Source organism: Carassius gibelio, chromosome A13, assembly GCF_023724105.1.
Source record: "Carassius gibelio isolate Cgi1373 ecotype wild population from Czech Republic chromosome A13, carGib1.2-hapl.c, whole genome shotgun sequence".
Classification (NCBI taxonomy): Eukaryota; Metazoa; Chordata; class Actinopteri; order Cypriniformes; family Cyprinidae; genus Carassius; species Carassius gibelio.
The window spans coordinates 8,018,181-8,040,765 of record NC_068383.1 but is presented as its reverse complement, the minus strand read 5'-3'; the positions used below and the strand labels follow the sequence as shown (position 1 = coordinate 8,040,765).

At 38.1% G+C, this 22,585-nt stretch overlaps 3 protein-coding genes across 3 annotated transcripts; 1 reads left to right on the top strand and 2 right to left on the bottom strand.

Moving 5' to 3' along the window:
* Positions 1-211: 211 nt before the first annotated feature.
* Positions 212-3,904, bottom strand: LOC128026036 (mediator of RNA polymerase II transcription subunit 6-like). Its single transcript, XM_052612746.1, has 8 exons — positions 3,762-3,904; positions 3,322-3,481; positions 3,032-3,123; positions 2,218-2,300; positions 2,023-2,131; positions 1,810-1,925; positions 1,687-1,714; positions 212-705 (listed from the first exon to the last, which is right to left on the bottom strand). Exons 1-8 carry the CDS (start codon positions 3,781-3,783, stop codon positions 551-553), a joined length of 765 nt encoding a protein of 254 aa, XP_052468706.1. The 5' UTR covers positions 3,784-3,904; the 3' UTR covers positions 212-550.
* Positions 3,905-5,162: 1,258 nt separating this feature from the next.
* LOC128026037 (tetratricopeptide repeat protein 9A-like) lies at positions 5,163-8,149 on the top strand. Its single transcript, XM_052612747.1, has 3 exons — positions 5,163-6,484; positions 6,871-7,053; positions 7,339-8,149. The coding sequence occupies exons 1-3, from the start codon at positions 6,043-6,045 to the stop codon at positions 7,419-7,421; spliced, it is 708 nt and encodes a 235-aa protein (XP_052468707.1). The 5' UTR covers positions 5,163-6,042; the 3' UTR covers positions 7,422-8,149.
* A 1,264-nt stretch (positions 8,150-9,413) lies between these two features.
* On the bottom strand, positions 9,414-21,910 carry LOC128026034 (mitogen-activated protein kinase kinase kinase 9-like). Its single transcript, XM_052612743.1, has 12 exons — positions 21,220-21,910; positions 19,726-20,139; positions 18,219-18,399; positions 16,828-16,976; positions 16,154-16,329; positions 15,183-15,423; positions 14,835-14,957; positions 14,608-14,731; positions 14,413-14,525; positions 13,036-13,764; positions 12,308-12,419; positions 9,414-12,013 (listed from the first exon to the last, which is right to left on the bottom strand). The coding sequence occupies exons 1-11, from the start codon at positions 21,596-21,598 to the stop codon at positions 12,379-12,381; spliced, it is 2,670 nt and encodes an 889-aa protein (XP_052468703.1). The 5' UTR covers positions 21,599-21,910; the 3' UTR covers positions 9,414-12,013; positions 12,308-12,378.
* Between the last annotated feature and the right edge of the window lie 675 nt (positions 21,911-22,585).

Sequence of the window (22,585 nt, the reverse complement as noted above, 5' to 3'; positions counted from 1 at the left end):
TAGGTCAGGTCTGGCAGTATTTGAATTGAGCTAATTTTTACAGTTATATGAAGAAAAAAACGAAATTCTCTTCAGAACATTTCTGCTGGCTATGAATATGTTTTAGTGCACTAAAGAGAGTTCACATTCACGACGCAGAGCAAGAGATGCGCGAACCCATATGAACACAAGAGGGCGCTGTCTTATCTTTATCGGAAACCATTACACGCAATCAAATAGACATTTTTTTATTGAATCACTCACAAAGGACATATATGAACATTTTAATCAGAAAAAAACAACAACAACCCGTTACAGGTATTGAATTATAATTTTTTTTTTTACTTTGAGTGACAGAATTGTATAATATTACAACTCAGTAACACTGAAATATAGAAAATAACGTGATACAGACACATTTCTGTTCCCTTATTACAAAAAGTATTAAATTATAAAGAAAAGGTCTTTATGTACAATAACCGTAACAGTCCACCCTTGGTTAGCTGGTGCAAAGAACGGTCCACATAAGTCCTGCAACATCACAGTTGTTTGTGGCTGGCCAGTATGTGTGTCACTGTAAGCGTGCACGTTTCTCAGGTGGAGGTTTGTTGGGTGTAGTTTGTGGGGCTGGCCGAGCAGGGCCGGGAGGGGCCGGGGGCTTTGTTTCTCGCTCTTCTGGAGGCTTCACGATCTCAACTGGCACTTCAGGTTCTTTCTTTACCTCCACTATGGATATATAAGAATAAGAATAAGAATAAGAGTTTTTTTTATATATATATATATATATATATATAAACCCTTCTCATCAGCACTGAGCGAAGGATACTTCTAATGACAACAAAGCTTTAACTTTCTTGTCTTCTGTATTAGAGATGAAATTATTTATTCTGCTAAATTTTTTAACGGCTTGTCAAGTCTTCAATCAAACCACATATAAACAGTAATACCAGGCTCATCTCTATAAATTAGAATGTCGTGGAGAAGTTAGTTTATTTTAGTAATTCAACTCAAATTGTGAAACTCGTGTATTTAATAAATTCATTGCACACAGACTGAAGTAGTTTCTTTCTTTTCATTCATGAAGTATTTGGTTCTTTTAATTGTGTTCATTTTGGCTCACATTTAACAAAAACCCACCAATTCACTATCTCAACAAATTAAAATACTTCATGTATTTTACAAAGACCAATGTAAAAAACTATTTTAGTGAATTGTTGGCCTTCTGGAAAGTATGTTCATTTACTTTACATGTACTCAGTACTTGTTAGGGGCTCCTTTAGCTTTCATTACTGCCTCAATTCGGCGTGGCATGGAGGTGATCAGTTTGTGGCACTGCTGAGGTGGTATGGAAGTTGATTAGTTGATTGGCATATTCTAATTTGCTGAGATGGTGGGTTTTTGTTAAATGTGAGCCAAAATCATCACAATTAAAAGAACCAAAGACTTAAACTACTTCAGTCTGTGTGAATTGAATTCATTTAATATACAAGTTTCACAATTTGAGTTGAATTACTGAAATAAATGAACTTTTCCACAATATTATCATTTATTGAGATGCACCTGTATATTATGCTGCTTTTTCAAATATACGAATTACACATGTAATTACATTCAAGTATTTTTTAAATGCCTATATACAGATGAGTTTAATCATTTACAAATTTTCAGCTATAGCATGCAATGAGACGGAGTCAAGTATTTGGGTACCTGGGACAGGCTTCTCTCCTGGTTTGGGCTGAAACAGACATAAAATGAGAATTTAAATGTTGCTCTAATTAGAACAAGATTCATAAACCAGTTAGAAATGTTTCATGTGCAAATTAGTAATACCTGATAGAAAGTTGGGGGAAATTTATTGCGCAGGTCCAGTAGCAGCGTGTCAACTCTCTGCCTTTGGAACAAAGAACTCGGCTCCTCTTTCCGCTTAGATTTAGGCTTTACCCTTTCTATAAATACCAAAAACAAAACACAATTTAAGATAGGTACAGTTGTACTTGGTGAATGATGCTTCCTGCTGCTGTGTGTGTGTGTGTGTGTTCTCACCTCTCTCCTCCTGGTCTTTAAAGTGCCACCAGTACCCTTTGGATGGGTGGTACCTGCAGAAGGACATCGACTCATCAAACGCAGACTGAATCCCATGAACCGCTGAGAGCTAGGACACAACAAAACAAACAAAATATTAAATATCATACTGATAGAGGTAGAAGTTAGAGAGATTGTTCTAGGGTTATAACGCACCAATCTGGAACTGATGACTGATCCCAGGTCAGGAGCTTGATACACCACTCCAGCTATGATATAGTAGTCAGCAAGAGGGATAACTGCAGGAAAAGTACAGCAAGGGAAACACATACATGTTTTTATTCTGCAAAGAAATGTAACGGCAGCATATTTAATGTAAAGGCAACAAAAAGGATCCCATTTATTGTGATAAAGAACATTCCTGGTCTTTCAGAATTAAAAAAAATGTATTGCAATAACAATAATAGTAGTAGGTAATACTAAAATGCAAGAATTCACCTAAAATTCTCTTGCAATTCAGTCTCTCAAAGATTTAATGTATAAGCGAAAAAACTTGATGTATTAGTGATGAAAGCATTTGATCTATTAAATCTTCAAATTCATAGTCATAGTCAGCAAACCACATATAGAAAGCTTGCAAATATACTAAAACATCATTCTATGTTTAAAATGTTTTGAAATTGCATTATTGTTCTTTTTTTTTATTCTTGTGCACTTTGAGAGCAAAATTAAGAGACTGAACCTTTTCAGTGTTCTTTAGTGCTAGTGAGTGTCTCATTCCACATTAAACATTTATTAGTATTACTTTTATTAATATGCCTAACAATCAAGCTATCCCGTTGAAACTGTATCAGACAATGTCCTTTGTGTTAAGTATCATGTCAAACTCTACTTGACCTGGACTGACAGTCAACATTACACCTAATACAAAAAAGCATAATCTGAAAATACAATGCAGACCCCAAACAAAAAATATCCTTATTTTACAATATTAAAAGCAAATACATCAACACAGGCAGCAGAAACTCACCTTGTGTTGGTGACTGTCTCTGCTGTTTTCTGATGATGTACAGAATCGGCTCCTGTGCGTGAAGTAAAATATATTCCACACCCACCATCTGACTATACACACAGAAAACACAATTAGACACAAACAACACAGCTCTGCCTGTTTTATCGAAAAATAAATAAATCAGTAGTGACAGTAAAATAAACACACGTGCATGCTTTATACATCTATTTAAAAAATATAACCGACATGACTAAGAGTATACATCTGATTCATGCATAACAGTTTTAATGGCATAGTGCAGTGCTTACTTGAGGTGATCCAGGGTTAATCTCTGCATTTTCACCACCTCGTTGTTGCAGGTTCGATCATAGAAGGGGTTGCTCCTTTCGGAGAAATAATCCAACACGTTGCTGGGGTTCAGGATGGGCACCCAGCCACTGTCCACCCACGAGATGCCCAGCAAATTATCTGACCGACACAAAACACAAAACCATATTCAAATGAGGCAAGGAATGAAAAAATAAAATAAAAACATTGTATAAATGCAGATAATTCTGCTCGCCTACTTCTACAACAAACTATAGCGACAATGCAAGAGCAGTAATGTGATTGCCTTATCCTGATTAAGCAAACATTCTGATAAGATGTTTTACATTTCTTTTACAGCATTTTAATATGATGACGAAAGGAAATTAACAGAAATAAAGAAAACTATTTGTAAAATAATTCGCGAAATATCTGAAAGTACCTCTTAAATCCACCGACGCCATCTTCGCATTCAGACGCAGGCTGATGACGCAATAATCGTCAACACTCTATGACGCTTTACTTTCATTTACTACATGTAGCAGCCTACAATAACAAAACAAAACCAATCCAAATTATGAATAGAAAAAACACATTCTATTTTGTTTTACAATTAACATTCAGGATTGAAAAATTCTCATACTGAGGGGCATCCATATCATTTTGTGTGGTTCTTTTTTAATTAAAAAAGATTTGCTGATAGTCTACTTTTCTCACTCTCTTTTGAATATACAAAACAAAATAGTTTTTCTATCTTTTTTTTATTTCTTAATGTTTTAATCAACACATTTGATTTGCTCCTATAACCTAGTTTGCTTAAAGTATTGCCTATTTAATATGTTTTATTAGGCTATCATGTCTGCATTGTGTGTGTAAATATGACATTTAATAAATTCAGTCCTTTAATTGCCAGTCTTTAATTCAGTTAAAATCATAGATTAGTCTGAGTTGAATCTGCAAAATAAGAATGATTACCCCTTAGTTAACAGCTAGGCGGCTAATTCTTATGACACAGTCTTAACGTAGCCCCCATGAATAAGGTAATTTATTAATACTACATCAGTAAGGTCTTGCTATGTTACATGTGTTCATTCATGCACACACACACACAACAATATTATTTTAAAGGAGTGCAGTTAAGACAAAAATAATTATATTCTTAAAAAGGCATAGTCAACATGACCATGAAAGCAATTTTTCGAATTGCCTTTGGACATAATTAAAAATGCATTGGAACATCATCACTACAGAAGAATTCATCAGATGGGACAAATTCCCAAAAGACTCCCTGCAGGCACAATTCTGTAAGAATATCCTATATGAGTGTGGCGCAGTAGAAAACACCACATAATTCTTACAGAGCAAAAATAGGATTAAACTCATAAAAGCCCAGAAAATCACTGACTTTAACATTTTCTAGTTTAAATTAAAATAAAAAAAATTAAAAATAGAAAGAAAATTCTATCTGTTCCTAAACAGAATTTTCAATTATGTGACTGTGAACAAACAAAAATAAGTAAAGTCCTGACTACTGTGTACAAACTCAGCATGCTTTGCCATAAAGACAGGCGGAGCAAGCTGTGCTCTGTGCTCTAATCATAGAAGCAATTATAACATTTTCCTTTATAATGTTCACATATACACTAAGAAAGACAGCATTTTATTAAAACATATTGATCAGGAAATATACTGTAGAATAGGATATAAATAAAAATATATTTAAATAATATCAGCTACCACCCTGCAGTCACATTAAAATTGTATGAGTTAAGCATCTGACATTAGAGCAAACTTTCAATCAGTTGTGATAAAACAGAAGAAAAAAAAATGAAAAACTTAGACAGTAGAGGAAAAGTACTGGATAATAAAGAAAGACACTAATGCCCTTGGTTTTTTCTCAGTCCGATCGAACTATAATATGTGCATGACATGCAAATGTGTTTGTGAGTGAAGAAAATAACAGACTGAGCAAGGCAGAGCTCCCCTCCCAGCACGATTTACCGCAATCACGACACACCCAGACACAACCTCTTATAACACACACACCCAGACACACACACACACACACACACACCTGTGGGACAAACATGACGTTTATTCCATGAAGCAGATGTTCAAAATGACTTATTAAATAAATAAATGTGGGTTACAATAACTTTATTGTTAGCATAATGAAAGAGAGAAGACCAGCTCTTCTGAATCAAGGGAAGATCAAAAGAAATAGGGATAAACTGTATTTAAACAGCTGTTTTCAGTGTCCAGCAGCAGCTGTTTTGTGTTTTGGCGACAGAAATCACAGCACACTAAATCGTTTGAGCAAGTGAATACGCGTTTGTTAACGGCTGAGTTGCGCTCAGCTGGATTTCAATGAAAACGGGACCTCGCGCAGGGGGGCTGACAGACCAGTTAGCGCGCACCATCCGTGATGACCGCATTTCTTGAGGGCAGCGCGTGCTGTGGCTTCATGCGCACGCTCACTCCCTTCTGAATCATTTGGTGAGAACAGGACGTACCGATCTCTATCCGTTCTTCCAGACAAGAAAAAAGACAGAGGAGGCGAAAAAGAGGGAAAAAATCACATAATTGTGTGTTTGAATCATCCGGGAATCCATCTTTAAAACAGGACCGTGTAGACGTGGTCGTCACGCGGGCATGTAAACGCGCAAAGAGGCAACGAACGGATCTCGGAAACGTGAGTTTTAGAGAATTATCAAATCGGTGGGATGAGTGTGGAGCAGGGCAGATTTGAAGGAATGATTCGTAAGGGAAACGGCGCGATGAGCGTCATTAGCGGCAGCGCGAACTCCACCGTCGTGCAGCTTCCCGGTGGCCGGAGCCGCGGAGACGCGCGCTACCAGCAGCACGCACCCCATCAGAGCGGTTCGATGGTGAAACCCCAAAATGAACCCGCGGACCTGGTGAAACGAGCACTGGACTTCAAGACGCAAGGCACGCAGTGCTACAAGGATAAAAAATACCGCGAGGCCATCGGCAAGTACCACCGCGCGCTGCTGGAAATGAAGGGTCTGTGTCGCGTGCTGGGGGATCCGGACACCAGTAAGTCCCCGTCTGCCGTCCTGACCAGCATCAGCAAGTCCAGCCTGACGGACGAGCAGAAAGGCGCGGTGGAGAACGCGGAGCTGGAGTGCTACAACAGCCTTGCAGGTGGGAACACACATCATGTTTACCACTTTGACCCGAGGATTTTCAATGCACTTAGGTCTGTTTTCTATGTATCCCACCTGTTAAGACTGAATGCAGACCATAATATTAAAATAAGCACTGGGTTCCAATGGCAGACTGCTAGATTTGTCCACCCGATCCTGAATATGCCTTGAAAGAAAGTGATCTGTGAGAGAATGTCTTAAATTCTGCATGCAGAATGATGTCATGGTTTGTCTGTATTACAGGACCTATACCTACATTTCATTATTAAACTGTAAAAACGTGATTTAGTCATGTAAAAACAAAACAAAAAAAAACATGATATTACAAACTCATATCCTCAAATTTGCATTGGTGTAATTTGTTTTGTCTGTGTTTGTATGTAGCATGTCTGTTGCAGATGGAGCTAGTGAATTATGAACGAGTGAAGGAGTACTGTCTGAAGGTTTTGAGAAAGGAGGGTGAGAATTTTAAAGCCCTGTATCGCTCCGGTGTGGCATATTATCATCTGGGAGACTTCAACAAAGCCCTGCACTACCTAAAAGAGTCACACAAACAGCAGCCCACAGGTCAGTCAAATCAAACTCTCACACATACATCAGCGTTTCTCAAACTGGGGTTCATGGACCTCTGGAAGTCTGTCTCAAATCGTTAAATCTCACTACTAAACCAAAAGCCATTAGAGTGCAACACCAAACACAACATTTTCCAGTGGCCTTGGTTCCATAATGTATTTGCTGACAAGTTAATAATAAATCATCACTAACTGAAATGATTTATATTTCACTACACTTCCTCCACACACTTTCTCTGTTAAATCAGCTGTTTCCTCTTTGTCTATGCATGTGGAACAGACACAAATGTCATCCGCTACATCCAACTCACGGAAATGAAGATTCGACGAAATGCCCAGAGAGAGAAATCAGAAGTTCCATAATAACAGCTCCCGCTCGAAAAGCTTTCCACTGCGGACACCCCACACTTCCCTCATCACACTCTCTGTGGACGAGGTTCGGCATTTCATGGAAGACTTTATTCCAGTGCAGGTCAACACACCTGTCTCAGTCCTGTCAGAAACAGTCTCTGGCTAAGACTGAAGAGCTGAATCAGGTGTGCTGTGCCCTGCAGTAGACTGCGGAGACCAGGGATGGAGGCCACCAGAGATCTCAATGGCATTTGGTATGCTTTTTGAAGTAAAGTAGTGCTGTCAAAATGTTTGCTTTTATTCCTCAATTAAAAACAGATGTAGGTCTCTTAAGGTGGTTGGGGTCTGAATATGTGCTCCACAGAACACCCTCAGATCATTTTGTGGCTGGTGAAATACATGTACTGTACATATTCCTGCATTTTCGTTCGCATATTGTTTCCAGATCATGACAAAGATGTTTTATTAGAGATTCTGCTTGAGTTTTGCTAGAAACACCTGAAGCTTCTTCATTTGAAGTGCAGTTAAGAGAAAACGATGCCAATCATATACAACCTACTCTTCACTTAACACCCACATTCAAATCGCAGTGGGAAAGATCTCACACGCACAGAGTGGGCGTAAGTGTACAAACACACACACATACACACAGTGGACATGAGTGTAAGCATGTGAATAAAACACAGTCTGACACACATATACAAAAGCATGGAGTACAATAAACTGTAGTCATTTTTATATTTAGGAGTGTGTGTTTTTGTTCATGCTGGCTGATTTATCTCTGATTCTTACTGAGAGTGAGAACAGAGAAGGGAGTTTTTATATATTTCCACTGTTCCCAACTGTTTATTATGGGTTTTACTTGCAGCTAAACAGCAGGTTTACAAAACAGTCCAATTCAGCGCTCCATTCTGGTTGCTATGGTGAGGTTGCACAGAAATCATTCTTGGAGACAGATGGGGATGGTGTCCTAGACATGCTCGCTTAGACAGATCTGTGTAAAACAGAAGAATGAAATTTTAATCTGTTGAATGTTTAAATTACATTAAATTGCTGATGAAGTATTTCGTATTGCAGTTATGAGAGCCAGTGAAGCTGTATTGCTACAGAGCAATAATCTCACACTAAATAAGTCCCACATATCTATAATTATTATCTATAATTAACAGTACATTGATTGTTTTTTTAACAGTTTATTTGTGCTATGCATTTAACCCATAAAAGTGCACACACACAGCAGTGAGTAGTGAACACACACACACACACACAGAGAGAGAGCAGTGGCCAGCCATGTGCTGTGGCACGCAGGGAGCAGTTTGGGGGCCTTGCACTCGTCATTCACTCCCCCCACCTACAATCCTACAATCCATTCACATCCCCCTCCTACAATCTTTGGGTTACATGTCCGACTCTAACCATCAGGCCACGACTGACCCCAGAATGCCCAGAACAGAAATCTGAACACTAAATAAACCCAGGTTCAAAATGTTTATTTTTTTATTTTTTAAATTCTTGTTTTATATAATATATATTTTGATCCCTTCCATAAATCAGAAAATACTGTCCACTGCCACAAAATAAATTCAACATTTTGATGAATTATATATAAATAACAAACTTTAGAATACTGTTGTTTTTTTTTTAAATGGGAAAGTTTGGTGTACGTAAGTGAAGGGGAGAAGAGATTTCTGGCTCGGTGCATGAAAAAAAATTTTTTTTTAAGAAAATCTTTTAAAATACATTACTGTAATCTACAGATTCAAACAGATAAAGTAATAAAACAAACACTTAAATGTGTATTTTTGGATGTTTTCCATTTACTAGTTTTAAACGAGACTAGTGCATGGAAAAATAATGGGGTTGTCTTTTCTTAATGCTTATGTTAAGTGAAACAGAGAATGCATTTAGTCTAGTCTCATTCACCTGCTGTGATGATTATAATAATATGTGTAAATCATCCTCTAGTACTCTACCCCAAGACAGTCAGTCACAAAACACCACATCTCAGCATTTCAGGGCTTTAATTCAGCTCTTACACAAGTCTAATGTGCTCAGGTGCAAGTACAAGTTTCATAACAGCAGCGTCTGAACCCAAAATACCTGCTCTTCAGGACAACAGTGATTGTGCTGATAAATGATAGCAGATGCTACTGATGATGGCTACACATTCCTTTAAGCCAGAAAAATACACCCTGTTCCACATCCAGATGGAATGAAGTGAAAGTTCGTCAGCCAAATTTCCTTGCCAGTACTCTGCATTCTACTGCTAGTTCATTTTGTTATGTGCATGAAAAATTAGGTTCTAAATCTGGTTTCAGGTGAAAGAAATGGGTAGACAGAAACAAGCACTACTGTGTTTTGGCTAAAAATTTTTGTTTTGTCTTTTAGAGGACATTTTTGCCAGTGTAGAGTTGAAAGACTGGATTGAGAGACGGAGGATAACACTGCTGTGAATATGAGCAAAAGAATGTTCACCTTGCATGTCTGAACATGTCCAGAAATTCAGACAGAAAAGTTTCTTAGCAATTTGTCAAAAATAATAATAATTTAAATAAATAAATATGTGTAAACTTACATTAACAAATATAGCAAAAAAAACCTACTAAAAATGTAAAACTACTTCAATATGAATTCTCAAAAATGTCCAACAAAATTCAATGTACGTACACCTTGAAAACCACCAGTTACATTGAATTGCATGCATAACAGCACACACACACACACACATACTCATCACACCACACATACTGCCAATGCACAACTCCGAAAGACTGCAATAATGTACCTGATTATTGTATAGCTGCAAATTTAGAGCCAATAAATTCTTTGCCAATAAAAACCTTTCTCTTAAAGATGTTTCCCCATGTTTAATTCTGGTGGTTTGGATGGTGAAGAGGTCACTAAACAAGCATATTATTTGTAAAGACTATGTGTTTCATGCTACAGTGAAAACCACAAAAAAATGTGTGATCTCGAATGGTCTAAATATGACAAGTATGACAGAACTATACATTCATGAGACTGGAAGAAGCATTTCTAAAGGTGTACAATCTGAATCATGTATGACAAATAAAACCTGAAAACTGCAAAGAGTACCAGAAATAAACTGTCCAATATTCCCCAGCTAATTCAGTGCCGTGTTCAGGGAGCTAAATCTACTATAAACACGCAGAGCTGTGTACAGTACATACAGAGAGGAAGTCAATACAGTGCAGCAGGACAGCTGAGATAATACACTATCAGTAAGAATAAAAAAATAAGTTTTTTTTTGCAAATAAAAAAAGCTGCAGACCCTGTACTTTTTTTCTATAGCACTCAGAAATCAGTCCGGCAATTAAAGAAACATTTGGACTGTATTTTTATATGATAGCTTATTATTCCCGCTGGAGATTCGATTGACATTACTCAAGAAGAGTTTTTCAAACAGTTAGGCCCCACTCTGCAAAAAAAAAAAAAAAAAAACACATATTCTTTCTCAGTATATTTGTCTTGTTTCCCAGAATAAATATCTAAACATTCTTAAATAAAGACAAAAACGTTTTAGAAGCAAAATTACTAAATCGTTTCTGTAAAAAAATTTAAAAATCTGATTAACTTTTTTTCTTTTTTTCTTTTTCTCTTTTCTAACAGGACTTAAAATCTTAAGTAATTTTGATTCCCAAGTTAATGTATCTTGATTTAAGAATGTTTAGATATTTAAACTGGAAAGTGAGACAAAAAAAAACTGAGGAGTATACGTGTGTGTTGAAAATCTGTAATATTAAATTGAATATTGAATAGTTTAGACCAGAACAGCATCTGGATTATGCAAAACCAAGCACCTTTGGTTTATGCAGGGTAATTAATCCATATCACTAAGATCAATTCTTAACATAGAGAATAGTTATATACACATCGGAAAAAAAAACGGGGAAAAAAAAACCTTTCCAACCAGGCCAAGTTCGTTTGCTGGTCTTAGATGGTCTTCTAGTCCAATATAGTTGGTCTGTTGGATGGTTTAAGAGGGGTTTTGGGCACTTGAGCGAACAGTTGTCCATCTTGACCAGGCTTGGAGACCATCTTTAATCTAAAGTTTGCTGAAGGTAAAGAAACATTCTTAGTCTGGTTTAAGCAGGGTTTTGTTCTCCATGGTATCCAGAATTCCCCCTTGCATTGACTTGATAGTCTAAGTGCTACATCTGATACCAAGTAGGATTAAATTATGAGAGAGGGGTGAAATCAGGAGCAAAACCCTGATCGCACTCTGCAAGGTGAGTCTCTGGGATCTGATGAGAGAGACCGTGTCCCATCCCTTTATTGTCCTTTATCCAGTTGGTCCCAAGGGGAACCGGGGGTTGGTGGTTCCATTGGTGTAGGCAGGACAGCCACACCTCCTCCAAACTTCACAGTCGATTGCGTTTAAGTGCTGGACGTGTGGGTGGGAGATTCACCCCACTGGGATCCACAGCGAGCTCGTGGACAAGTACGGGGCCTACCCAGGAAGTCCAGAGTCTTGGGACGCTCAGGTAGGAAGTGCTAACATGGGCGTAGGTGGGAAGATCCAAGATTTGGATCAGGAAGTCGGGGCACCTCTGAGTGGTCCACACTTAAGTACCACGGAGTCACTGCACAAACAGCATTACAGAAGTCACAAAATGAAAACAAATTATAGCTATGAACTGAATCAATTTATGTAAAATGAATTCAAACCACTTGTTGTGTTAATTAAGGGGTTGTTGTGTTCATTTAAAGGGGGCATAGGATGCAAAATTCACTTTTACATGTTGTTTGAATACAAATGTGTCTTATCAGTGTATGTACACAACCACCCCACAATGATACAAATCCATTCACTTCTCTTTTTTTTTTAATCCCCCCAAAAACTTAAACAGTCTCAATTATCAAGTCATCCATCATACCGTCATACTGCTCAGGCCCCACCCAGGAACGCTAACGGTCTGTCCCATATTTGTATATTTCTGCCCATCAGTCAGTTGTACGCTGTCCACCATTTTCTCCGTGCTTGAGCAGCTGTAGTGACAACAAATTTCTTGTAAGCAATGCAGGTGTTTTGTAGTTGAATGAAAGTGTGAACAAGAGTCAGATCCACTGAGGATGTAATGGATTAGTTTAATATATATATATATATATATATATATATATATATATATATATATATATATATATATATATATATATATATATATATATATATATTATATTTGTATTTATTTATAATATATGAATTAATATGACAATTAATGAATCTAATTTTAAAAGACTTGTGATTTTGAAACAGTCAAAGTCCTAAAATATATATATATATTTCTGTATGTTTGGCATGTTGGTTGCCGCATGACTTTGACAACTATTTGAAACAAAAAAGTTAACAATTATTATTTTACAAATATTAATTGAGGAATATTTTAATATGAATAAACAAGAAAGTTGCTTTTTTTCTGAATAAATATTAATGAAAGATGATGCCAAACTACCTAATAAGAGTTCATTTTTAAGAATGGCATTCTTCTATTGAGACTTATTCTTTATTATATCAGAACAGTACCAAGCCTATTTTTTTTATTAATATCCAGGCAAAAACATAAGCATCCTGTCATTGACCCAGAGGTTTGCATTAATTTCTCACCTGTTGTTTTGGAGGGTGTGGTAGGGGTGGGATTGTGGTTGTTAGGGAGCGGTGGGCACCCCATATTTATCGCGCCATCTGAAGGTGTACGATGAAGCCTGCAGGCAGCAATAGGCACAGAGGGCAAGTGTGTGGGCGTCAGAGACTGCCAAGGGTGGCATTTAAAGCTCTCCAGATGGGTTATAACCAGTGGGTTCAGTGGAGGTGGGGTCTGTCTAGGGAGCGGAGCAAGGGGCATAGGTGGATGTAGCACAAGCAGCTCTTCACTGTCAGAGTGCAGGAGAGAACGGGTTGAGTTACAATCAGACACAGATGAATGAGACAGGAGTGTGAGAGATGTGGGGAGAGGGGGAGGGCGACGGGGGCTTTCCCGTTTGAACAGTTTGCGCGTGGGGGGACTGGCGCCATGACTTTGACCCCCGGTACGGTGAAACAACCCTTCCCATCGCGGACGTACACTCTCTTCCACACGCACCAGGTCCAATAGATTTTGACCTAAACTGACAGCAGCCAGAGCCGCCCCGCAGCTCAGCAACACCAGTTCTGATCTACGGCATCCACTGGGGCTCCGCCGTGTATAACTGGGGGAAACATCAGGATCCATTCCAGTTATGCCACACTCCATGCCGTAACTGTCCACAGTGGATCCATCCCTGTGGAATGGGATGCAGAGGTATGATTGGCCAGGGGAGTCAGCTGACTCTGAGTGGAAGCAGCAGTCCTCATTTTCTACAGAGACGGGTGGCGAGAGAAAGATTTCACAATGTTGCACCATAACTACCATAACTCACATCTTGTCAGTTACATGATGAAGTTTTTTGATCTATGTTTTTTTTCCCTTTGTTGTTTATATTATAATGTTAAAAATATGTGACATTTCTGTGACATTTCTGCCTCATTAGATGAGCTTAAACTAGTCTATTATTATTGAGATGACAGAAATGTCAAAATAATGAAAACATTTCATCAGCATGATGCAATGATGCCAACATAATGTCAGCGTCACAAATTTTCAATGTTATGTGATTGAAAGTATCCACTTAGGAGTGCATGGCCTTGTGACACAGAGTTGGGCAAAAATGTACATTTTTCCAGAATCCACAGGTTGCAGAATTGGAATTTTAACTTGAATTACTGAATTTATTTGTGGATTATTTTTTCACAATAAGATCAATAAGATGCATTTAGAAAATTGACGTTGTATTTCTATTTCATGTCGACTTTTAAAAATCGCAGTCAGTTCTCTCTCTATGTGAAGTCCAGTGCATCAGTATTATTGTGACTGCATCTAGGAGGTAGTATAGGCAAAAATTACAAATGGAGATTCTAAAAAGAAAACATTCCGAATCCAAAAATCAAGTGTAATGTGATTGTTACCCATCTCTGCCAGGCTGCACACGCCAGGAACAGCAGGACTGTGTCTGGGGGAACGTCGCAGGTTTGGAGCACTGCAGGAACGTTGCCGACTGTCCTCTTTAGGAGTCCTCAGACTGAGTGAGGAATACATGCTGTTATTGAATAAACATTTGATAAAGGTTTATGCTTTGTTTAGAAACACACATAAACGCACACCTCTCATCAGCGCTGTGTTCCCTTTGCGTTCTGCCTTTCTTACAAGTCTTCCTCTCCTCCTCTTCGTCATACTGGAATGCAGCAGCATTACGACCCCAGGCTTGACCTCCAACCCCAGGGGTCACTGTCAGCATGAAGGATGTTCTATATCAAGAACTTGGCCATATACAGACCCAAATATTCACAATTATATACACAAAATCAAACAGATCCATGAACACACTTACATTGGATTGCTCGGAGGCGTGGCAGAACAGAGGGGCTGTTTGGAGGGGTGGAGTTACTGCCCAAGAGACTCCACCTCCTGTCCAAAGAAGGAGAAGCTTGGACTGTAATCTTATGCTGGAAATCTGAAACATATACATACCATTATATAAACAAACATTAATTTTACATAAACTTGCATTCAGGCAATTCCACAATACACTGTGAAAAACTCCAAGATAACAGACAAAGAGTGAGAAATGCTTCAATTACTGTAATTTATTTAAGAGCAAGGAGTATAAATAAAATAGTCAAAGTACTGAGTACTGCTATTTGTATGAATTCTTCATTTAATACTATGAAATATTAACCAGAGGGCAGGCTGATGCGGTTCCCATCACGCAGTTTGAGTCGACTGCACCTGAACTTTCCATGACGGTTTTGAACTTGTGGTTTCTCTTGGTACAGCTGGTGAATGATGACATTGAGCTCTCGCTCCAGAATGTGAATTTCTCTCTCTGCCAGTTCCTGTTCCCGCTGCCGTAAAGCCTCTTCCTGGTACTTCTGCTGTACAGCTGCACGACTCAGTTCTTCCTCCCAGGATCTCAACTCCTACAGCAAGACAGAGAAGTTGTGAGATCCAGCCTACTCATCATTGTGCTCTATGTAGTGTGTATAATCTGCTAAATTCTTTTGGCACACATCCATTAAGGAGTTTAATGAGCATTACCACCACAACAGTAAATTGAACAGAGATTAGACTGCAAATAAAATGTTTACTCAATCTTTTGACTGCTGTGTCCTGATACTTTTTCTGATTAATATATTTCAAGATGAAATTAAAGTTCTTTTGCTACTTTTACTTAGTAAGTGTGAGTGATTTAAGAATTGTATTGAAAGAAATTAATACTTCCATGCATTAAATTTATGAAATATGTGACATAAAAGACAATGTTACAACAGATTTCAATCTCAAATAAATGCTTTCTAAATATCAAATAATCTTAATTTATCACGGTTTCTACAAAAACTGTTAAGCAGCACAGGAATAAATTACATTTTAAAGTATAAGAAAACAGAAACTATTTGTTTAAACTGTAACAATATTTCCCAACATATGTGCTTTTACTGTATTTGTGATCAAATAAAAAGCAAACCTTTTTAAATCGCAAACTTTTGATAAGTATATGCTTTTTTATTTTAAAAATACAAAAGGTTTTCTTTGAGGCTTTGAGGCAAAGTGTTTGAATTATTCAGTAGTACAATGTATTTTTATAGTTTTATATATAAAAAAAAGTCAATGGTATGTCCTTATTTAGACAGCTTTTGAGAACACGTAAACCTTCTCTTTGGCTCTGAGCTGGCTGAACATCTCCTGAACCTCCAGCTTCCAGTCATCCTGCAGGGATTGGAAGGATTCTGCCGGCATTTCAAAGAAGCCTGACTCCTCGATAGCCGTCAGCTGGTCTAGAACACTGGTGAAGAGGGGTCTTGCATGAGGGTCCACATTCCAGCAGTCTACAGCAGGTGAGAAAAACAAACACCTCAGACTGACAGTCAGCTGAAAAGAACACCAGCTGAGCACTCAGAGATGGGGTGTGAGTGGGACAATGAGCCTTCTATATATTGTCTTCAAACTTATTCAATTTAAAAGAAAGTTCGAACAAAAATGAAAATTTTATGTTAACCTTAAGAGCTAAATTACTTCTATTTAGTATTACTTCATTATTAAAAAGTTTTTAAAATAAACTGTATATATATTTTATATAGTATTTTATTTTGTTCTATTTATTTATTTAACGTTGTAAAATATTAAGGCGTCCCAATACTACAAACAATGTCAAAGTACTTTTTATGGTGAATTTCTGGCAAGCATAGCTGCCGGTTTTTGATACTTGTTATGCTGACTTGTCACTTTTGGAGGTCGAGTAAATGATGACAGTATTTTAATTTAGTTAGATACAGTTCTTAAGTTAATATGTTACAGTAGAACTGTTGTATATGAGATTTTCATGCCTTCCATCAGCCGGGCAAATGGCTCAGGGCATGTGGAGGGGATCGGCAGGGACAGTTTGTTCATGGCCACACCATAAGCTACTGCCAGACCATCAATGCCACGAAATGGAACCTCTCCTGTCAGCAGCTCCCACAGCAAAACACCATAACTGAGAGAAAGAGACAGACAGACAGAGAGTTTGAAGTTTAAACAAAACTACTAATGTAACAAGCTGTCACCAACATTTTTTGTGCAGTAACTAGCAGAATTCTATAAAAATGCAACACTATAAAATGGATGACAGGTATTGTGTTCCCAAGTAAACAGAAAACCTTGTATTAACATTTCAAAATGTGTCTTTGTAGTGTCATATTCTTTCAAAATGTAAAATATGTGCTTCAGTGGCAAACTGGGCAAAAAAGATTTGCCTTGTTGACAGTCTGAAAGAATCCTGATAGAAAAGACAGAAAGACATGAGCAACTGTTTGGTGAAAAAAAAAAGGTTTGGTACAGTTTGGCTATAAATGAACACTAAAAAACACTATAAATTATACATATACATATACATATATATATATATATTACTGTAGATTTCAACTTACAGTAACAGTAAATTAAAACGGAGTACAACCAGCTGTTTCTGCAGCCACACAGACACAACAGACACATCACACCTTGTTAATGCAGGTAGAGAACAAAGTATCTAAAGAAATTAAGCACCACAGTGCTTTGACACGTATCGAGAAGCTTTCTATTTATATCTCTTTACTATCCATCACTCCTCTTCTGTACTCTGTAATCAGAACTTGTGATGAGAAGCAAAATTCAGACACTAATAGCTAAGCACAGCACAGCACCAAAAACTGGGCTAATGACGCCATTTGTTTGTTACCATGGTAACCAAAACCTTTATTGGACACTGCTATCTGAGACCTATAGTTTGATAAATAAAACTGTACTTTGGTTATACAAGTCGTGCTACAACTGTATGATTTGCTCCCATTATATATATATTTATATAATAAATATAATAAGGTAATTGTAAGGTAAACTGTGTGTGTGTTTGTATGTGTGTGTATACATACACATACAAATTGTAAAAAAACAAATACTATATGGAAAAAAAAAGATTTCATATAGTATTTATAGCAAATGACAGAAACTACAGACTAATCAAAAACTAATCTAATTTCATTGTATGGACATTTCATAAACAATATATGTTTTTGAAGTTTATTTTAACCTTTATGACATTTCTGGAGAATATTCTCAAATGAATTGTGTTATTTTTTTTACACAGGGACAGTATAAGATGCTGAAGCCAAGATGGCTGCCATGTGGAATAACTTGCCTTTAGTATAGCTAGGTCACAAACACACACACAAACACACACACATTTCTTTGCACCTACCTCCAAACATCACTGCCCTTGGAGAAGGTAGAGGAGCGTATGACCTCAGGGGCCATCCAGGCATACGTCCCCGCCGCGCTCATCTTGGTGGTCCGATGCCATTCCCGAGCCAAACCAAAATCTGTCACCTTCAGAGTCTTGTTGCTCAGATCATCATTCTCCACACGCTCCAGAATCAGAACTGTGGGACGGAGTTAATGTCAATAGTGATGATGAAGTACATGAAACAGAGGTTTGGCATTTAAATGACAGCCAGCTTTGTATAAGAGCTGTCCACCAGAGTGGTGCTGAATTGGTCAAAGCTGTCACTGTAACAACTTCGGCAACTCTAAACCTCATTAGAACATTGTATTACATGAATGAAAAAGGTAATGAATTAAATCCAGTGATGGTTGGTTGAGTAGATTTACAGTTCAAATGCTTCTTTATGTACATCACAACTTGGCTGTGACATTATGCGTGTTTTTGTCTAAGTTTGGGTTATTAAAATTAAATGACTTAGTTTTTCATAACACAGCCAATGAAAAGCTTATAGACTTATCTTTGAACTACATCATCCAATTGTCAGCAAGGTCCTATCCTAAACATAACTAAATGGCCTATGAGAGGCCAGGACATGCTTCGAGAGGCCAATCAAGTGGCAGGGAGTGAAGGTGAGAGCAAATCCTCTGTAAAATGCTTTGGGTTTACAGGATCCAATCAGACAAGTCAACTGCCAAACACAGGATTACAAACCACTTACACACATTTAGAGAGCCAATACACCAGCCAAGCCCTCCAGCTACAAAAACACACACCAACACACACTCCTTCCATTAATACATTACAATACACAAACAACCACATACACATGAAAAAAGCAGACAATAAAACTGCTCCATGTTCCATGAGTTTTCAAATCTGGGGCCACAAAGGGGTGTTGGGGGAAATCTGAGAACAAAAAAAAAGGTTTTGCAAAATTATTATTATTATTTTTAAAGTTGTCAAAGTTACCATTTTAACTTTTGGTATTAATTATCTGAATATCTCAGAATTAAATGTTAACAAAATACTAATAATAATACATTTGAGATTATTTCTGTTTCATTCATTTTCATTTTACTTTTTAAACATTTATTGAAAACTTATTTAATTCCATTGAAAGTCCTAGTATACTAAATTTGAAAACAAATCGTTTTAAAGGTTCGTACATCTTACATTATTCTAATAGTGGGCAGAAAGAAAACGGAAATATATTTAAGATACACTATCAACTTAATATAAAATAAATACTCTGCTTTCTTTACATAAAATATATCAAAATATAAATTATATTATCCTATTAATTTATTTTAGAAACAAAATTTATTCTCTTTATAATATGTACAAATGTATATTTCTACTTGAAATTATATGGCTGCCATTATATTTTAGGATGAGGGGCCCTAGAAAGGAGATTATAATAATTTTGTGCACTTGGCACTAAAACTTTTTAAAATGCCTGGCATAGGGTCTAATAATATCTTACTGTTGCTGGACTTGAGGTCTCTGTGGATGACGGGTACAATGGCCTGGCAGTGCAGGTACAGCATGGCATGTGCGATCTGTACCGCCCAGTCCACCAGTATGCTTGGAGGGATGCGTTTCCCAGCCAGGGCCCGGTTGAGCGGCCCACCACGTGCATATTCCATCACTAGGCAGAGGTTGGGCTCCTGCAGACAAACTCCCAGAAGGCCCATGATGTTAGGGTGTTTTAGCATGGCAAAGAGCTTGGCCTCCTGACGGACGCTCTCCAGTGTCTGCGATATATCCTCATCGGGGTCCCGTTGAGCTGCTTTCACTGCCACTTCCTTCCCTTTCCAAATGGCACGGTACACTTTTCCAAAACCTCCAACCCCAATCATTTCCTCCAGCACCAGCTCACTGAAATCTATCTGAAGAACTGAAGAGAAAGAGAGAATATAGGTTAAAAACACTGCTACAGATGTGTCCTGTTTACTTTAAATAATTAATTGATAACACAAGGGCATTAAGATGATAACAGAGAGCATGAAGGATGCAAAACATAGCAGATATGCTTCTAAATCTCAAACATAGAGCACAACACAAACACACATTAAATTTGCATAAAAATAATTAAAGGAAGACCCCTTATCAACAAACACACTATATGACCTAAAGTATGAGGAAAAACCTTGCCACCAATAAAATGTTTTACGGAGTCTGGTGTGGCATACGAATCGAGATGTGCACTGCACTGAATAACGCTGGAATGAATTGGAATGAGACCCATCAATAAAAATCAGTGCCTGACTTGAATCTGAATGTGAGGAGGCTGCTGGAAAATCCATATGAAGGGAACATTCACCCAAAATGAAAAATATTTTGAAAAATGTCTCAGGTTTTTTTTGACCATACAGTGAAGTCAATGGGGCCCAATCCTGTTTTCAAAATATCTTATTTTGTGTTGCAAATAGATAAAAGTAAGTCATTCAGGTTTGGAGTAAATATGGGTCAGTAAATGATGACAAAATTATAATTTTAAGGTGAACTATTCCTTTAAGATTGTAGCAGTCTTTTGGAACATGACAGCTGTTAGCTGATAGTCAATCTCTGACTAGATATCAGCTGGTTTTTGGAAAACAAGTGCTGATAAACCAGCTAAAGACCATTTTGGGACAGCCTGAAACCTGTTACCATGTCTAAGCTTGTTTGGTCTTAGTCTTCTAACATAGTCAGTTGACTGAATTTAGAGGGTTTTTTGGGACTTCTTAACTAGTCAGGTTGGGAGGCCAGAACTCCAATTTAGACATGATGGAAGATCAGCAAACTATCTTAGATTGGTTTAGGGATTTTTCCCCCCTCAGTAACGTTAGATGGAGAACATGTGCAGTACAAGTTAATGTGGTTACTGATTAGTGTGGGGCACAACAACTAAACCCAATACATAAAGCATACTACGAAGGTAAATGTATTATATGTTTATGTAGTAGGCCTACATATAAGGTATAAGGTTACTTACAGTGTAACCGAGGCAACGAATAATCGCAATAGGCCTGCGGCGTGTCCCGAATCTTCTCCGAGATGTCGTTACTCACGTAGTTACTAGGGAAAATACCGACCCGGTCCCCGATCACACCTGTCCACCACCCCTCATCCCCGGACACCAGCGAGTCCTTGGACAGCACCTCTACCCGATCCCCCTTCCGCAGGCTGAGCTCATCCTCGGCGGTAGCTTCGTAATCGAACACAGCGGTCCAGTATCCGGCTCCGGACGGGGTCGCCACCGCCTCAGGGCCAATCCCGAGGAGACAAGCTCCCGGCCAGGGCTCTGCGGCTTCATCGCCGTCTTTGCTGTCCGGGTCGCCGCTGCTGTTAAAGGGGAAACTGAAAGCATCCATGCTGCCGATCCATAAGGGAGACCCGCCCCGGTTCAGCTCCTCACCTGTCGCAGGACTCAAGACCGGGCGCAAAGCCGCAGCATTAGTAGCAATTAATCCGAGAAACCTCTCGCCTCAACGAGCTCCAGACCTGCTGCACGTTAGATGATCATTAGATGATCTTTCGGTCCCGAACATAGGCCACATTTTGCTGTAATTGACTACAACAATGTCCCGCACCCCTCATCCTCTCCTGAGCCAGCATTCAACCCCTCCCAGTCCCAGCACGATTCCAGTGTGTTAACGAATTCCTGATTGCTTTGATTGACGCAGTGGTGCATCAATCGTCTCTCCTCTTTATTAGACCCGCCCACTAAATCTCCATCACAGCAAATGCGGGAGAATCATTTCAGCACCACGGGGCTGGACAGCGCGCCGTCGCACTAGAAAAAGGTTGAGTCGAGAAGAAAGATCAATACATTTCTGACACAACAAATAGTCCAAAATACCGTTAGTAGCTTGTTTTAGCACATTTTCTTTGAAAGGGACAAGGAGATCAGTTTATAAAACTAGATTGGGGTTAGTTGTCACACATTTACACCAGTGAATAGCTTTTTGTACATACTCTATACGACTTTAAACAACATGCCACAATCAGGAAAATAATTATGAAAAAAAAAATCCAGCAACAAAAATAATCCATGCAATAATAATAATAATAAAAAAATCTTTATCACACAAACATCGTATTTAAGAAATGTGTTTTAATATCAGTATTTATGTTATTATAACACGCGTGACAACTTTCCCCACCCATGACTTATGAAAAAAAAAGTTTTTGCTAAGAAGGCTAAAGTGTGAGGTTAAAATGTACTTAATTATATATTCAGTTACCTCAATTGTTACCCTACTAATATAGCAAGAATGTGATTTTATGATCAAATGAGATACATTTGTAACTGTCGGTGACAATGTGGCACAATCTGATGGAAATACTTAGACCAGATA

Excerpts from the sequence above, each read along its gene's own strand:
- LOC128026036 (XM_052612746.1), bottom strand. The coding sequence starts at position 3,783 with ATGGCGTCGGTGGATTTAAGAG. Across the intron at positions 3,124-3,321 it reads TTAACCCTGGATCACCTCAA|TCAGATGGTGGGTGTGGAAT; the intron begins GTAAGCACTGCA and ends CTGTGTGTATAG. Across the intron at positions 2,301-3,031 it reads GAGACAGTCACCAACACAAG|TTATCCCTCTTGCTGACTAC; the intron begins GTGAGTTTCTGC and ends CTTTTCCTGCAG.
- LOC128026037 (XM_052612747.1), top strand. The coding sequence starts at position 6,043 with ATGAGTGTGGAGCAGGGCAGATTTGAAGGAATGATTCGTAAGGGAAAC. Across the intron at positions 6,485-6,870 it reads GTGCTACAACAGCCTTGCAG|CATGTCTGTTGCAGATGGAG; the intron begins GTGGGAACACAC and ends GTTTGTATGTAG. Across the intron at positions 7,054-7,338 it reads ACACAAACAGCAGCCCACAG|ACACAAATGTCATCCGCTAC; the intron begins GTCAGTCAAATC and ends CATGTGGAACAG.
- LOC128026034 (XM_052612743.1), bottom strand. The coding sequence starts at position 21,598 with ATGGATGCTTTCAGTTTCCCCTTTAACAGCAGCGGCGACCCGGACAGC. Across the intron at positions 14,526-14,607 it reads GAACACAGCGCTGATGAGAG|TCTGAGGACTCCTAAAGAGG; the intron begins GTGTGCGTTTAT and ends TTCCTCACTCAG. Across the intron at positions 12,420-13,035 it reads CACACCCTCCAAAACAACAG|CTGCTCAAGCACGGAGAAAA; the intron begins GTGAGAAATTAA and ends TTGTCACTACAG.